Source organism: Aulonocara sp. 'chitande type north' Nkhata Bay, linkage group LG15 (genome assembly GCF_057382095.1).
Source record: "Aulonocara sp. 'chitande type north' Nkhata Bay isolate Kocher_YH1m ecotype deep benthic linkage group LG15, A_spYH_male_GT1.1, whole genome shotgun sequence".
In the NCBI taxonomy this organism is placed as follows: domain Eukaryota; kingdom Metazoa; phylum Chordata; class Actinopteri; order Cichliformes; family Cichlidae; genus Aulonocara; species Aulonocara sp. 'chitande type north' Nkhata Bay.
The window spans coordinates 18,084,331-18,102,112 of NC_141358.1; the positions used below are offsets into that span (position 1 = coordinate 18,084,331).

The 17,782-nt window shown below is 39.4% G+C and overlaps 1 protein-coding gene across 2 annotated transcripts; it reads left to right on the forward strand.

Moving 5' to 3' along the window:
- The first annotated feature begins 7,215 nt into the window (after positions 1 to 7,215).
- clu (clusterin) lies at positions 7,216 to 17,744 on the forward strand. 2 transcript variants are annotated; one of them, XM_086264763.1, is made up of 10 exons: positions 7,217 to 7,364; positions 11,011 to 11,183; positions 12,036 to 12,184; positions 12,525 to 12,695; positions 12,836 to 13,006; positions 13,145 to 13,358; positions 14,081 to 14,221; positions 16,135 to 16,355; positions 16,673 to 16,860; positions 17,110 to 17,744. In XM_086264763.1, the coding sequence occupies exons 2-10, from the start codon at positions 11,066 to 11,068 to the stop codon at positions 17,120 to 17,122; spliced, it is 1,386 nt and encodes a 461-aa protein (XP_086120889.1). In that variant the 5' UTR covers positions 7,217 to 7,364; positions 11,011 to 11,065; the 3' UTR covers positions 17,123 to 17,744. The 2 variants fall into 2 exon arrangements, with proteins under 2 accessions (XP_086120890.1, XP_086120889.1); XM_086264764.1 differs by lacking the exon at positions 17,110 to 17,744 and having other exon boundaries at positions 7,216 to 7,364; positions 16,673 to 16,864.
- Positions 17,745 to 17,782: the final 38 nt, after the last annotated feature.

A 17,782-nucleotide genomic window follows, 5' to 3' on the forward strand; every position in this document is an offset into this window, starting at 1 on the left:
ACTCACGAACCACTTCATTTGGCTTCATTAGAAAGGCGATTTAAGTGGCTCTTGGTTATTGGTGTCAGATGTATTTCAGAGACTGCTGCTTACTGACATTTTCTCTCACAACCATCTCTAGGGTTTGCCGAGAACCATGTGAGAGAAAAAACATCCAGTGAGCAGCAGTTCTCTGGGTAAAAATATCTTGTTGTTGATGCCAGAGATCAGAGGGGAACAGCCAAACTGCTTCAAGTTAAAAGGAAAGCAACAGTAACTCAACAGGAAACTGAGACAACGATTACCACAAGCTCTCTAACTGGACTATAGAAGATTGTAAAAACATTGCCTGGTCTGATGAGTCTTGATTTCCGCTGTGATGTTCAGATCGCAGGGTCAGAATTTGCTAAAAATGATATGAAAGCATGGCTCCATCAAGCCTGGGTTTAGGCATTTGCTGGTTGTGCAATGGTGTGGGAGATATGGACTCCCCTTTATGACCACAGTGTAGTCATTTTCTGATCGCAAAGCTCAAACCATCTCAAACTAGTTTCTTGAACATGATAATGAGTTCACTGTACTCTGATGACCTTCACAGTCTCCAGATGTAAACATTTAGACCCACTGGACACCTGGAGCCTAATGAAGCCTGGGGCTAAGCGACAGGCTGCACTCTGGAAAGGTCACCAGTACATCACAAGGCTAATAGAGAGAGACAGAAAACCATTCACACTCATAGCTCCTGGATATGGCTGACATGAAAAGGAATGTTGAATAGGTAAGAAAAATAATACGAAGATGTTTTCATATAAATTGTGGCAACTGGGATAAGCTCCACCAGGATAAGCAGTTAAGAAAATGGACGACTGGACTTTCCAGTACAGAAATCTGTAACAACCCAAAGGACATTCTTTGCAGTCATTACTATGGTAAATATTCTTATCTGGATACTTCAGTGCTGCCAAATTGTCATTGTCTAAAATGTAGCCCCGGGAAATGCTCTTTTTCATCAGTATAAAGGTAAAAGATGCTACAGTTTCTAAAAAGCTTGAATTCCATGAGGTTATTTATTGTATGAACCCACCGGGCTTTGATCACACTGTGCAGTTTTGGGGTTTTTTAATCAGCTTCGTTGACGCACATTCCAGCGCACTCACACATCCATCCACACAGAAACACATTCTTCCCTAAATTGATACCAGAATCATCCAAATGTTTGAAGTTCCATGGTCTGTTAGCCACGGTCATTCAGCACGCCAGTGGGACCAATTAAGCCTGTTGATAATGATATTTTGTGTTAGACATCAGCGGAGTAAGCTCTCTGCTTGCATGTGTATATACTGAAATACTCAAAGTCATGGCACCAACTGAGGGTTGGCTCCAGAGCTGGATGGTTTCAGTTCAGTAGTTATCCAAGTGAACACAGCCGCAGCCCAGCAGTTGGCACACACACGCAACAGTACACCACACTTTGTCAACACCTGTATGAACTAACGCATATTCACACTGGGTGTAAAGTACATTTGCTATGGGTCACGCAACAGATAATTGGTTTAGCAACACTAGATCAGTTGCTGGTAAATCATCAAAACTGAGGAAAACAAGTTGAACATACGTGAGCGCTGCTGGTGTGCGTGAAGTTAAAATGTTGAATTTGTGAAAAACAAATTTGCAGCCTTGTAGCGTTTGGAACTACATCACACAGCTCAAACAAAGGAAGCAGCAGTGAGTGCGGATGGTTTATCTCACATCATCTGTAGTGTACAAGTCAATTAGGAACTGCATTTAAGTCTGATTTTGATCTATAAAATCAGTTTTTGGCCACTTAGTGCCAAAAACTGAGTAGGGGCAGGGTTTGGTTGGTGTCTACTCCTTTGTGAAAGGAAAGAGAAACTGTAAACCACAGTGTGTGAGGCTTAATTTGAAATGTAATATCTTCTCTTTTGAAAATATGCGTATGTGGCTAAAACCAATTCCATTTGTTTGAAGTTGTGTTTTTGACATCTTAGCAAATGTATGGCTAATCTTCTTTTACCTCTGTTTTGGTGTTCATCAGCTCATGTGGCAATAATAATTACAGGGCACTTTTTGACCAAAACAAAGATGGTTGCTCAAGCAACACAACACAAACCATAAAATGTTTCCCTGGAAGCTAAATGCTTCACTGGATGTGTTCACCAATCAGTTGGTGAAATAATGAAAGTTCAAGTATTAACCAGTGTCACGCAGGTCATGTGTAACCCAAAAGGCTTAATGTGAGTTGCAGATGACAAATTCATCCGACCTTTCTGACCTGGTTTTCTATTACAAATCACAAATTGTAAATTTAAAACACATTTCCCAGAATGCCTGAGTATGATGTTTCACTGGTATAGTATTTCTCTCGCTTTCACTCTCTGTTACCTCTCATTGTCAGGAATTCTGAAGGATGAGGTCATTGCTTTCTTACTGTTGTGTTACATACAGCAGATGTCCTGCATGCCTTGTCTAATGTCAGCCCACCACTCAGAGGAGCCAGATCTTTGCTTTGGTTCTTTCAAAGGACTTCTTTAAAGAATTTAAGCACAGCAGTGTTTAATTTGGTTGCTATATTTGTCTTACCAGCCACTGGGGGCACAATATGGGTAGGAAGGACAGTAAGTGGAGGAACTGGTAAAGGGATGACGTAGTGTTTGGAGATGGTGGTACTAACAAAAAGACAGGAGGCAGAACTGGAGGAAGATGCTAAGACTTTGGGGGGAATGACCGGGAGCAACAAATTTAGAGCGACAAGGCTTAGGTGGTTTATCCATGTGTAGAGGAAAGATGGAAGAAATACTGGACAAAGAATTTTGAAGATGGCGCTGGGAGAGTAAGGTGGAGGCCAATGAGCCCCGATGTTGACCCCTAGAAGGCAGCTAGAAGAATGTGCTATCCTGAATACATCACCTGCAACAGAGTTCAGAACACTTCATTCGCTACACCTTGCAAGTACCAAGTTGGACGGAGTTAAAATACTCAGACCAGCGCATTTGGCACCAAGAACCATGCCACTTTCAAAACTCTTAAATTAACTTTTTACCCAATTCTAATGCTCAGTTTGAACTTCAGTAGGTCATCTCCAGCGTGTGTACATGCTGAGCCGCTGCTATGTGATTGGTTGATTAGATATTGTTACGGATTCAAATATTGGGGATGGTGTTACATTCTGGGAGGCTGTGGGAATGTGTGGGCGTGGTGTTGTCTTCTCCCTCTCCTCCTCCTTCGTTCTGGCCCCTCCCCTTGTCTCTCTCTGCCCCTGCCTTCTCCTTTAGGTCACACCTGCTGCTCATCTGCTCTCGTTACAACCAATTACCCTCAGGGGTGATATAAGCTGGAGAAGAGCAGTGTGGAAGAGGAGGGAGAGGTTTCTGGTGGATTTCCTCTGTGCTGGTCAGAGTGTGCTACTGGCTTAGGTGTGGAACAGCCTGCTGTGTGTGACCAGCCTTCTGGTGTGTGGCTCTTTGTGAGTAGTGCTTAACTGAGCAGTGATTGCCCATGAGTGACGGCGGCCTTCACTAGTTTGTGTGGCCTGCCTGGATATTGTTTGCTAGCAGCGTTGCTGTCTCTTTCTGTTGAAGCCTTATTGTTGCTTTCTTTGTTGAAGTGGTCATTACCACTTTGGGTTGACCTCCCTGATTTCTCGTTAAAGCAGCGGTGCTGTCTCCTTTTGTTGTTGCCATTTATATGATTATTGAGGTGTTTGCCTACAATAAAGATCTATTTTATATTAAATACCTCTGCCTGGCGTTCTTTTCATTCCACCTGGATCTAACTGTTACTGTCCCTCACCCTCATCGCCTAGCTTTTAAGTGGGGACGTAACAGATGGATACAAGAGGAAAACCACAATAACAAGACTGGTCCGGCCAGGTTGAGTCAAAAGATGATTTTAATGATGACACGCGTGGGAGATGGACACCGTACGCAGACAGCATCAGATCTCAAAATGGTGGAGCATTGATCAAACTCTTATAGCCTCTAGTGGCCCCCACCTTATCATAAAAGCCTAAACATTCACATGCTTTCTCTCACACAGCGCCTAAGCTACGACCTTGGCTCCCTGTTTATCTGCTCCTGCTGAGATGGGGCAGAAAACTCCAGTATGTTCTGTTCTCTTCTAATCAGACAAATAAGGCGATGACTTTCTGCGAACAGTATTTCTTATAACTCAGCAGTATAATGCATCATAAAACAATATCATTCATTCACAATAAATCAGCAGTCTAATGTAATGCAAATCAGTTTAACAAATGCAATAGTTATCACCTTCTTCTAATCCAGGAGAATAATGCAAACTAAAACTACATAATTCACAATCTTTAATTAGGGGTATAACATGGCATAAAATAATATTATAATCCAACAATATTGTGTTGAACTTGAGCTTAGATAAAATAGTGCATGTTTTTAAAGACTGTTTATCAAAACTGCTCTTCCTGTCAATATATTCTCATCTCATCAGAATTGTGTGCCTATTTGCGTAATAACCAGCTCTGGCTTGTAACTTCACAGATTAAATAGCTTAAATATAAGACTATTTAACATGTTTATATTTAATATAAACAGGTTAAAAAGAAATAAATGCCAAATGTGTGTTGTCATCTGAATTTTTCTATTATTTCAAGGTCAAGATGTAAAATATTTTAAGTTGGAAATGTAACCACGAGTGTGCTAATGATGTTTGGAAAGCATTAAACAATCCAGTCAAGTACCCTCACTGTAAGTCTTCAAACTTTAAGTCCTGGGAGGAGGAGACCTTATAAGAATGGAGTTTGTGCCACCTAGTGTAGCAACTTTACTTTTACACTTTGTCACAAAAAAGCATGGGAATTTAGTATACTGTGTGTTTATTGCTGTTTCTAATCTATGAATTTTAGTTACATACAGTTTTATTTTTCCAACTACAACTCCTGCCTGACCAAAGAGCTTTACACCAGTTTGATCAAACCACTCAACTGCTGTGACTCTAAGAGGACACGGATGCCTCTATGAACAACTTTACTAAGGAGTGTCGAACAGGTTAGTCTGTACTTGCGTTACACTGATCTAAACCACACAATTTAAGCTGCAGAGCTGTTTAAAGACTAACATCTAACTAACACTGCCGATCACAGCTCTGCAGAGACATGACTGCAGCTGACGCACAACAAAAGAATTTGTGTTTTACCCGCTGTGTTTGTGTGTCTTTGTGCGTGTCCATGAGATTTACTGGAACATCCGTGCCCTGAGATGACACAAGCCCTTGTAAGTTGTTTGTTAGGAGGATTAATTGTGTTTAAAGACACTAGGACTGTAACTACATTTGTATTTGACGTGCATTCATGAGCAGATTCTTCTGTTTTAACTTTCCTACATTCCTGGGTCATATGTTTCAAATTTCCATAATCTCACACTTCTCACACTCTCACACTTATGGAAAGCAGGTGCAGAATGACTAGTGTCAAAACAATCTCGGTGACCTCTGAGTTTTTTAACTAGAGTTTGTATTACATTGCTCTCCTGGGACAAACATGCAAGTGCAAAACATCAGCTGTAGATCAGCAAATACATGCAGCTCTGTTTTTCAGTTTTGGGAGCTTTTGTTTTTTAGAATTATCTATTTTTAAGATAACACTTAGTCCTTGAATTTATCTGAAAACTCACTGTCATCAGCAAAACAGGAGCCTACTCCAGCCTTGTTGGGTCTTTGTGTTAAGTGAAGCTTTAAAAAATAGAACGATAACCCCCGGTAACATTCTTACATTACACTAGTATTTTCTGTCTTATAGAAATAAACAAAGCTTTTCAAGTCTTTTCAACTCAGCCCAAATTCATTTAGCAAAATCAACCACATTATATATTTACAGAAGATCAGCACAAACGTCATTTTTTTCTGAATTCATTCATTCCTCATTCATTCTTATTAGTAACATCAGGAATCCTGTTTCTTTAAACAGTGTAAATCCTTTTGAACTGCATCTGTTGCAGAGAAAGTACTGCAGAAGAATCGTGTGATTATGACTAAACACAAACACTGTATATACAATGATACAGCAAACTAATTTAACCCAAATATTACATTGTGTACTTTTATATTTATACTTATATAATAGTATATCCATTAGGAAGCTTACATCCTCAGTAGTTTATTACAGGCAGTTATTGTTGGTTGTTATGAAACAGTGTTTTTCCAGTGTGGTTTGGTAAAATGCCAATAAAGAAACGTTTTAAATACTGAGTCACTGTCAGGATGAGTCAAATGTTTCTGTGTCTGCTCACCACCTCTGAGAGGTGCCAATAAATGACAAAAAACTTCTGGAAAAGTCTTCTCACTGATGTCAAGTCAGAAGCAATTGAACGCAACCATGACAGGAAACATTTTTTTTATGTCAAAATAAAAGTCTGCTTTCCGTAATTTGTGGAAGAAGCATGTGGGGGGAAAAGTACATCAAATTTATGAATGAATCTGAATTTAATTTAAATAGCGCGTTAGTGAACACAATAACATATAATCAGTTATAAAATATTAATTGAAGACTATCTTGAGCATGTGTGTTACATCTTACAAAAAAGGTATTCTACACAAAAAAAACTCAACATAATTAATTGGCCTGATTTTTATTTTATTTTAGGGCCCTCGTTCATTCTGGGATGTACCACGTTAAAGGTGTAGGAGTCTCATATTGTTATTACTGTTGTATTAGTTTTAATACAAATACATATTATATGAAGGTCTATATATATGTGTGTGTGAAAAGTTTTTGTTATTAATTTTATGTTACAGCCCAAAAATATTATCTTCTTACTAAATGCGTCATTTTAAAAATATCAGTTTGTTTTAATTGTTCTTTTTTGTTATTGTTGCTGTTCAATAATTTATTTATTATTTTGTTCTTTTTTGCCTTTTTTTCTAATCAGCAGAGCAGATGTCAGTGCCAACTATTGAAATGTTGTGCTTTTATATTTTGTAGTGTTGTTACATGATCTTAATCTTCTAGTTTTGGAGGTTTCTAACAGGCACTGTTCAGACTTATTCAGATGATTCAGTTTTTAAAAGAAGGAAACACGTTTGGCAAGTCTATCCATATTTGTTGTTAAAGGTTTACAAGAGGTAAGTAGAATTACTGAACTGCAATTCCTAAACTGGAACTGAGCAATTTGCATGAAAATATTTTCGTTTTGTTTTCTAAAGGTTTATTTTGAAGCGTATTACAGGAAGTTGGTGTTCACATTGCGGTACTTTTGAGAGCTGGATGCGGCGGCAGCAGGATGCTCGGTCAGTGAATCACATGTCTGCACCGTCCCCGTTATCCGCTGGTATAAATAAGAGCAGCAGCGAGCCTGGGGCAGCTTCGGACGAGCTGGAGTCTCAGGAAACAAACAGAGGTGAGTCAGAGGAGCTTTGCTTTTTGCAGGTCGGTGTTTTTGTGTGCAGACTGTGGTGGTTACATTTTTATATAAGCTATAACATATTTAAACAAAACAGAACAGACCTCGTTTGCATTTTTGCAGGTTTTGCAGATAAAACGTCAGACTGTAAAAATCACTTCTAACTTATTAATTAAAACCATGTCGTGTTATACCCTTTCATGCGGTCGTGCTGACTGAAGGTGATTGCTGTTTAAATTGCTTACTCATGGGTGTGACCTCCATCTCTGGATCAAAACAACTGGATTAGGGGGTATGACGTCCCGCTGTGGTTTACTTCAATAACACGCTTCAGCATTTTACGCAGTGCTTGGTGCGTAAATAATAATAAAAACGTGAAACTAAATTATAAATCTGTAATCACATGCATGTTTGCAGGTTTTAAAATGTTAAACTATTAAAGCATTGCTGGATCTTTATCATTATTGTTACATTTTCTGGTTTATAAATAGAAATAGCCCTGACTCCTTCATGCCTATAGGACAGTTAAGTCCTATGGGTGAAGAAGTCCCCAAACACTTTAAATAATGAGGCCAGTGTCCCATTTTTGACAGATTAGTCCATTTTTTTCTTCTTATTTAAGCACCGGGAAAGTCATTAATGGGGGGACAGAAGCAAAAGGAGCAAATCCATCAGGCAAGATATTTTAGAAATACCTGGGTAATTTCACTGTCACTGTAACACTAGTTTAATAAAGAAATAGTAGAATAAAATGAAAGAAATTTAATTAAATCATTGCACAATATTAAACATTATAAGTGAAATGTGCGAATAGTTGTGCAGCAGTATACTGTAGGGCAACAACGTCATAAATACAAAGGTATGGTAGTGTAAGCTATTTTAGAGTATAAAGTGTAATTTGTATGAGATAAATGTTACAATAACAAAATGCAAAAAACAAAATTAGCAAGACATTTTGTATTTTTCTGATTTTATAAACATAAACTACAACATCAGACAAACACATTTGTTGTGTTCCCGATGCTTAAAGTGGCCGAGGTTTGCTTTAAAAATGAACAAAATTACTCTTCAGCAGCCAAGATCTCATTTCTCAGTACTAAATGTCTTTTAATAGTAATCTAAGTGTCAAATAAAATATTTACAATGGTAAATAAATACTTCCAGAAAATAAAGGTGACATGTGGGAGACTGAGCAGATGTTGATGTCATACTGGTAATGCTGAACTTTCTAGAGGAACATCTGGAGAGGAGGAGTGTTGGTATTTCAGTTGTGTAACCAGGATACTTGCAGCTGTTGTTCAGCAAATAACACAACTGGGCCCGTGCATTGTTAATACTTTTCATTTGCCTAACTTTCTCTCCATCTCTCTCTCACACTGTTTTTTCTGTGCTTTTCATGTCAGCATTGCTCATTCTTTCCCCTCACTGAATGTCTGGCCTTACTCATTAGTTTTTTCTCTCATTACAAAAGGCTGGATTGGAAATAGTGTTTACAAACCTTCTAATTCCGGGCATGCTCTAATTAAGCAAGACGTTTAGTATTATGTGGATGATGACCTCACTGTGTTTGCTGTATGTTTAAAAACGCAGAAAGTTCATATAAGCAGCAGAAAGTGGGACATTTTATCTGCTCCCAGGTGGACGTCCAGTCCAGCCCTGCTGGATTTAGAACATCTGATGACATTTTGCAGTTTTTGAAGGACTGAAAAAAATATCCAGGAAGGTTACATCAGTGCTGATTTAAGACTATACTGTGTACTGTAACAAGAACACAGACAATGGACACAAAAAATCTAAATTGAAACTCTTTTAAGATGGCATAAACCTTTTCTGATTAGTAATTATTAATTCGCTGTGGGCATTTAATCATATAGTGCAAGCAGACCCAAAAAGTTTCCAAAGATAGAGAGCTTTCATACTGATTCTGGGGAAGAGTGTGTAAGCTGATCTGCAGGTCATCTTAAATATTCTTATTTGACTGAACCCATGCAGAGTCAGGGGTATGAATGGCCCTCTTTCAGTGGGATGATTGAATACATTCAGTAGGAGAGGGTTGAATAAATAAAGGGAACAGGAAATATAAACATCAACTACCAAACAATGAAAAAGTTCTTGACGGTTTTTGGGATGTTGCAGCAGATTTGTATGCATACTGTACTCTGCTTGTTTCCATAGAAACAGGAGGAGATTGTGGGCGAGCGACTGCAAACAAAAACACACTGTAGAAGATGAGCAAGACGCTCCTAAGACCTGTGCTTTTATACTGGGTGTGCAAACGCTTTGCTTCACCTGAAGTACCTGGTGCTTGCAGTGTGTCTGCATGAAGACACACTCATTAAGAACAGAACTAGAGGGGTAAATGCGTCGTTGGCTGAATCTTAATTCCAGCAGTTTAGAAGAAAGAAAAAGATGTTCATCTTGTCTCAACATGACAGATTTGCCCATTCACAAATCTTGTGGAAGACATTGGCAATCCTCTACATCAGTGATTTTCTTGATTTTTGGAAACCAACGAATCCCTCTTTAAATGTTTTCACTATACTTTCCTATTAAACAATGTCTGCTTTTTATGTGATCAGTTAGCTCTTTAAGCCTGAAAGCATCTGTGTAGCTACCCTTTTGCTCAATCAAAACTCTAAATCAGGGTGAAGAGCTTCATAAGAGTCTTGAAAAATTCTTAGTCGTAATTCTGCCAAATCTGATCCACAGCAAAAGCTACGTCCGGTTTAATCACCATAGAAATGGGCAGCCTTTCCACTGTGTGCGCCAAGTTCTGCAAACAAAACAAAAATAGCCTTTAAAAAAAAGTCTTCTAAGTAGATTTTTTCCTTTCTGTTATGTTTTGTGTCAAGTAAGCATGCGCATTATCTAATGGTGTGTAATTGTGTAAGTGTGTAATTTTGGTTATTATGGATGGTTAAACACTGAGCTAATCCTGATAAAGACTAATCTCCAGAAGGCTCCAGAAAAACAGCAAAATGAATCAGCAAAGTTCAGCTAGACTGCTGCATGTGGCCATGTGTTTTTAGAGAAAATAAGGATTATTGCTGACTGCAGAAATAATCAGCAGAGATTAGACTCCCACATGGGAGAGATTATTTATGCTGCTTGGGGAAAAGCTGCACAGAGAGGAGAGAAGCCTGGTCCAACTGACTGGTGAACTTCTCTGTCTTTGTCCGTCTCATGTCAGCGTGAGTGGGGGGTCATACACCACAGACATCCTCTGCTGAATATGTCATTGTTGGGTGAACGGGCAGCTGACCAAGCACACGTCAGAGAAGAAATGGGTAAATAGAGAAAGAGCCTGCTGTTCTATTATATAATGCCTCTGAAAGGCACTTTGGTCATTGCCGCAGGAGAACGCTGATCTGAACTCAAAACATCCTTTAATGATTGAAACTGGGGACGAATAAGATGTTCATCAGTTTGAATTATTTAGTGTTATTGATTGGTTATTTTTAGCTGTTGCCATGTAAGGGCACAAAACCGCTGAGCAAACGTGATGATTTTTTACTGCGTAGCTCCCCACCTGCTTTTTCTCCAGCTTCCATCGCCCTCTGGTGGAGATAAGGAGTCTGTGCAATGACATTTTTCACAGTCCAGAGTCAGTTTGGACTGAAAGTGTGTTTGATTTACATTCCAGGTCTTTGGCATCATATTCACATCATTACCTGCTGGCCCTGCAAGAGTCAGAGAGGATGCTAATGATGATGATGATGATGAAGAGGAAAGGCTCGAAAGAGTCTTTGACCTTGGTGGCTCTTCTGGTGGCCTCAGCCAGCTGTATCCTTCCTCCGACAAAAGAAGATCTTAACCGTAAGTTTGCAGGGTGTGGAAAAAAGGGTTTAAAGGGCCAGTTCACACAAAAGGATTGATCTGATGACGTTAACAACTTGGTAGTTACGGAAGTAATGTTAGGGTTATCTAGATAAATAGCTTTTAATAGGGCAACAGATTTCTTTTCATGGTATTCCACTAATAGGAATCTTCCATTAGTGCTATAAAACTAAAGGTATTGAAGATGATGTCATTTTTTTCAAGCATATTTGTTAAAGTTGAGTCAAAGAGCAGCATAAAAGATTAAAAAAATAGTTAAAGGAAATATATAAACAAAAAAGGTGTTAACAATAACCAATAAAAGGCCCCTCAATTAGGCCTGGATATTTAGTATTCATGCAGATCTCCTTGTCTGTCAAATTTCTGTGATTTGTGCAATGCCAAGAGCTTGTAATATGCATGCATTACTGTTATGGAGGTCCGTGTTGTGTCTAGACACAGGGTAGTTGATATTCTATCTGCATGAGCACATTTGTGGTCTGTTAGTCTGCCCTTCAAATGTCTTTTGGTTCCTCCAGGGTGATAAAATACTCTGCAGCTGGGACTCTACAGACTCTGGAGTCTGTGGATGACAGACAGGGTGCTGAGGTTAATTTAATGACTAAATTCTAAATTCATTATTAAAAGATAATGCATAAATGTCCAGGTCTGTGTTACATTTGTGCTGTGATTCTACATACCGGACCGCTTAGGATATGTAGAATAAAATAATCGCCTGAGCAGAAGTTGACAGTGAGCAGAACAAACAGAACAGACGTCATGTAATATCAGTAACATTCAAGGCCATTTTATGGAAGTTAACATTTTCTGCGTGTTGTTTGTGGTTTACAGAGATTTCCATTCAGGGAGAAAAGTATCTGGACAGACAAATTGAAAATGCCATCAATGGAGTGAAGGAAATGAAGAGTGTGATGCAGAAATCTTCAGAGGAGCACAAGAGGTTTTTGGATGATCTGGAGAAAACCGAGCAGAAGAAAGAGGTAGCACTAATATTAAGCACTATATGTTTTAACAGTATCTTTGTTGGCGATGCTCTAGGGGAATAAGTGAAGTAAAGATGTCTAGTGATTTGGGTTTTTTGGGCCACAACACACAGAAAAGTAATTTTTTAATGTTCCAGAGGTTTAGACTTTGTTTTTAAATGTTTAACAGCGAGAAAGTGTTCTCTTTTTTTCACTTAAATCTGTCCGTGCTGCAGATAAGAACATATTTCCTGAGAGAATTTACTCTAAACTGACGATTCTCACATTTAACACAAAAGGACGAGATAATTATTACCAAAGATGGGGCCAGAATAAAGTTGGATGTTTTAATGTATAGGAAGCGATGCGTACAGCTCAGGAGATGGAGGCCAAGCTGGAGAAGGAGGAGGAGGTTTGTAACGAGACCATGAAGGCTCTGTGGGAGGAGTGCAAGCCTTGTCTGAAGAACACCTGTGTGAAATACTACTCCCGAACCTGCAGCAGCGGATCTGGACTGGTGGGACGTCAGGTCAGACACTAAAGGAGATACAACACTATGCATATTTCATCCTTTCGCCTTCATCATTCTTCTTCTCTCCCCTGAAATATTAAGCCATGAAAGACATTTTAAGTTTGATTCAAAATGATACCTGCTCCTTCGGTCTGCAGCTGGAGGAGGTTCTGAATAGAACATCTCCTTTCTCCATCTGGATCAATGGAGAGAAGATCGACATCCTGGAGCAAGAAGGACAACGGCAGAACAGAGAGTTCAAGAACCTGGAGGAAAAATACACAGAGATGGCCGACGGCGTGGACAACATATTCACAGATAGCATGAAGGTACAGTTTACCTTTGCTTGTTTATGTGCAGAATAAATCTTTAAGCACCACTTCCTCTTTGAACAAGTATACAGCAAACACACTCACTCACTACATCAGTACCAGCATCAGCTCGGTCTCTGTATTTGTTGTTTTCAGGTGGCCGATTATGTGCACTACAGCCCTCCTGTGATCTATTTGCCTAACTTCCTGTCGCCGTACGCTCGCCACGGCAGAAGCATCCGCTCTCTGTTCCACGATCCTTTCCACGGCTTCCAGAACTTGTTCTCCCCTATGATGGGAATGAGCCGGAACTTCTTCAGTTCCATGGGCTCCATGATGGACATGGACAGTGACACTGTTCCCAATGAGGGTCGGTTTTTCTGTCAGGTTCAATGTTTTTATTCAGAAACTATCTAGAGAGCTATCGGCTGCAGAATCACACATGCTGTAAACTCAAAAACCCCTCGTTTTAATGAAAGTAATGTGTGCTGAGAGCTTTTAAGTCTAACTACAGACTGTCTATAAAATGTGGACGTCGCTTGTGGACCCTTAAGTTGCATTCTTTGTAATGACCAGCAGGGGGGGTTCAACTCATCTGGTTGCAAAAGGTAGTCAGGGTATATAGAAGCCTTTAGTGACTATATATCCACCATTTACTTGATCTTTGATCTCAGTGAACAGGTTCGTGATCAGACTATAGTCTCAAGTAATAGCTTGAGACCATAAACATAAAATTGTATTAATGACATTAGAGTACCGTTTGGTCTGTGATTTTAGCATGTTGTTAGGCGTTTTTTGTCAAAATGATGATATAATTGAAAATGCATAATTAAGGTTTTGTGGCTATAACTTAGATGTAATATATACCTGTGCAGCTGTAAACGGCATTGCTGCATTGGCTGATAAATAACTTACTAGGTAATAATTGGTTTAACTTAAATAAAAAGCAAATCTCCTCTGGTTTCTGTGGAGTCACATGACCAATAGTGACGTTCAGACAAGAAAAATTTAATTCGTGTGCAGAGGCACATCACTGTTGGGTTTTATTTTCACATGAAACGTTCATAACGCGCGTTTGTGTCATTCACACAGATGGTAACGTAAATGAGGACGTGATCATCACCAAACCTTACGGTAACGGCAGGATGACCTGCAGAGAGATCCGTCGCAACTCAGCCGGCTGCTTCAAGTTCCGCGACGAGTGTCAGAAGTGCAAAGAAATCCAGCACATTGGTAAGATGGTGTCTCGTTCATTGACTAAAACCTTTTATTCCCCCTGTTAACATGGATACAGGAGTAAAAATAGTTAAGATGGAGCATATGGGAAATATTACCAAAATAAATTAAAATATCATCCTTCATTATTTAAAAAAAATTATATAAGAAGCCATTTAACAGCTATGAGGGCCTCTTCAAACTGCCTTTCATCCAAATTCGACTGGCAGGAAGCCAGGTTCTGAGACCTGAATAATGATCCAGGGATGTCTTGATTAGAGCAGCACAATTAATATTTATAGAGAGTGTAATTTAATCATGTGATCTCTTCCTTTGTGTCGATGATGCTATTGTTACTCTTCCATTAAACGGCAGGACAGAACTGGGCTCTGACACAAAAGCATCTATTTATAGACTCTTGGAAAATACAAAGAGCTTTGTTTTGTTTTTGCGCTCAGAGGGATCCATCAGCTAGTTGATTTGAACTAGCTATAAATTATAGTTTCAATTTTAAACAATGAAAAGCAGCTGGAACTCTTTGTTTCCCTGTTTTTCATTTTTAAATCAGTGGCATAATATCAAGGCTCTATGTACGGTTGTCCTAACTAAAATACTCCGGTCTGGACAGAAGTAACGGTCTGCAGTGTCTCTTATTCTTGTAATTCAGGTGTTTTTCAGTCCCATTGCTACATTGTATAAAGTAAAACAGTTAGTCATGCAGTCTGTGAATGAACGGCTCATTCTAAAGACCTCATTCAATGGAGTGTGGTGCTATTATTGGATGCCACTACTGCAACAAATCAGTTCGGGAAATGACTTTGCATTATTACCACCTACAGTTGATCATGGGAAATCTGGGGGGAAAGTGGAAGAGTTTAGGAACCAAAGCAACTCAGCCACAAAGTTATAGAACAGGGTCGCTAATTGCTGAGGCAAATAAGGCAGAGCTCCAATCCTCCTCTGGCATCAATATCAGCACATAAACTGTGCACCCGGAGCTTCGTAGCATGAATTTCCATGACCAAGCAGCTCCTTTAGGTGTTTGTCTATGTGGCGTATCTGAGATTGAGACCAACAAAACTTGAATGTACAGATGTAGGATCGCAGAGGATGAATAACCGTGACCTGTTAAGGAGTTTTACCACAACCAGCAGGTTGAACTTTTTGCCTTATGTTGAAATATGGTAGTAACTGTTGCAAAAGTGAGGGTAAGAAACGTCATGTAGCTCAATTGTTTGGACAAAATTAGCTACATGTATTTCAAACATTTAAAAGAATAAAGAATATATGGGCATTCAGCAAAAAAAAAAAAAAAAAAAAAAAATCCGATGCATTATTGTCTGAATATAAGTAACTCAAATTTATGCTCAAAAAGAAGCAGGAAGACATAAACTACCCCTCTTTCCTGTCTAATAAATGATAGCAATATTCATCCAACTTACCAGTGACCTACCACTGGCCCATATGCACATGCAAGTGCATTCATACCTACACATTATGTGCAGTCTTGCATATATATAATAGTCACAGCTGCTAAATATCAGCGGGTCTGCTTGCCTATAGCATAACTGCAGACTATTCTGAAATTGAAACATGTATGTGTGACAACGCTTTGGAGTTAATGCCTTAGAGATGACTCACTCCCCATCTTGTGTGTAGTACTTGTGAGGATAAGTTTGCCTTTCTTCCTCAATTACAGCAAGCACAGAGTAGTATTTTATTTCATTGTTTACTTTACTTTTAAAGGACTTTTTGGAAAGTAGTAGGTAGAAACAGATGTGCCAAACTAGGAGACCGCATTAGTGGTTGAATTTTTTTTTTAAAAAAGAGGGGGTGGGGTCAGCATTTATCTAATTCATTTAAGCCTGATGTAGCAGTTAAGTGATTTTCCAACTTTACTCAAGCTCCACGATGATGTTTTTCCCTCACAGACTGCTCTGGGAAGAAACCTCTGGAGGGCCCCCTGAAGGAGGAGCTGGAGGAGGCTCTGGCCTTGGCCGAGCGTTTCACCCAGCAGTACAACTCCCTCCTGAAGAGGTTCGAAGAGCAGATGCTCAACACCTCCTCCATCTTGGATTTGTTCAACCGTCAGTTTGGCTGGGTGTCTTCTCTCGCGAACAACACCAGCGACAGCATCTTCAGTGTTCAGGCGGTAAGCACTGTTGCTTCATTTGACCTTAATTTAAAATATGCAATATTATGGTTGTAATTTGTTATCTAGATATCGTTATGCTTTTCAACACTTCTATTTTTATCACCTGAAAAACTTGTGTTAGGTGTCTAAGTACCGGTATCTGCCCACAGCTATTACAAGACAAAGAAAAACACCAAATCCTGCAAAATTATCCAACTTCTGAAAGATCCAGAAACGATTTTTCTCTTTATCATCAGTCATTTTAATCATTTGTTTCAGCTGCAACTTACAGAAACCCCCTGAAAAGCTAAAACCCCCACCTCCTTATGCTACAGGTGATGTGCAAGGACTCCGAGAAGAAGGTTGATGGGGAGGAGGAGCCTGGAGAAACCAAAGTGAGCGTGAAGCTCTTCGACTCACCATCCATGAACTTCACCGTGCCGAGCGAAATCCCCTGGAACGACCCCAAGTTCTCTGAGGTGGTAGCTCAGGAAGCTCTGGATCGCTACAAGGAAACCAGTGTGTGAGTGTCAGAGAGGACTGCAGCAGGCTGAAAATCATCAATTAAAGGATTATTTAAAAATGTTAGGAAGAGGACTAGGATTCAAAAAGATTGATTTTATTCATTTCCTTTTTCCTAACCCAGCACTGCTACTTTGACTTGTTGTGACATTGATTTAATGCCCTCCGTGACAGTTAACAGCCTGTGGATAACAGTTCACAGATCAGTGATAGATTCTGATCTCCATCTCTGTTGTTTCTTCTTCCACAGTGTCGTCAAATAAGCTGGATTTACTCCTGAACCTGCATCGTCTTCTGACCACAGAATGTTCTGGATTCATCAAAACACACCTGAAACCCTGACGCTAACCCAATGTTCCTCTTCAAGTCCTGCCTTTGCAAACGACGCAGTTTAACCTCAGAGGTTTATATTGTTACATTAGTCCTGCTGTAAGAGAAGATATTTAGTAGATAACAGCTCCGCTCATGTGTATAGTACTTCCAACAAACGCACTTGTATTACAGGCAACATGGGGGGGGGGGCACTAGGCGACGTTTTTTTGTGCAGTTTTATTTTTGTGGAATTTGAAATGTATTCTTTTTGCATTCAGCCGCAGTCACACGTGATTAAAAAGATGGTACAATCTTTAATGGAAAAACAAAGTTTTGAATGGTTGCAAAGATTTGAAGAAAACTGGAGCACTGAAGTAACTTTAATGGCTTGATCATTACTTTTGCAGAGCTCAGATACTTCCTGTATAGAGTTGATGAAAGCGATTTATTGGCTTTAATTAAAATCGTCGACCAAAGCTGGGAAGTTCAGGATTGCTTTGAGCCGCTCAGTAAAACAACCTAGAAATGAAGCAATATGTAGAAACTGAATAAAACCTGCTCTAACCTATTCCACTTCCCTGTCTACTCTTATTCTGAGTTTGTGTTTTACT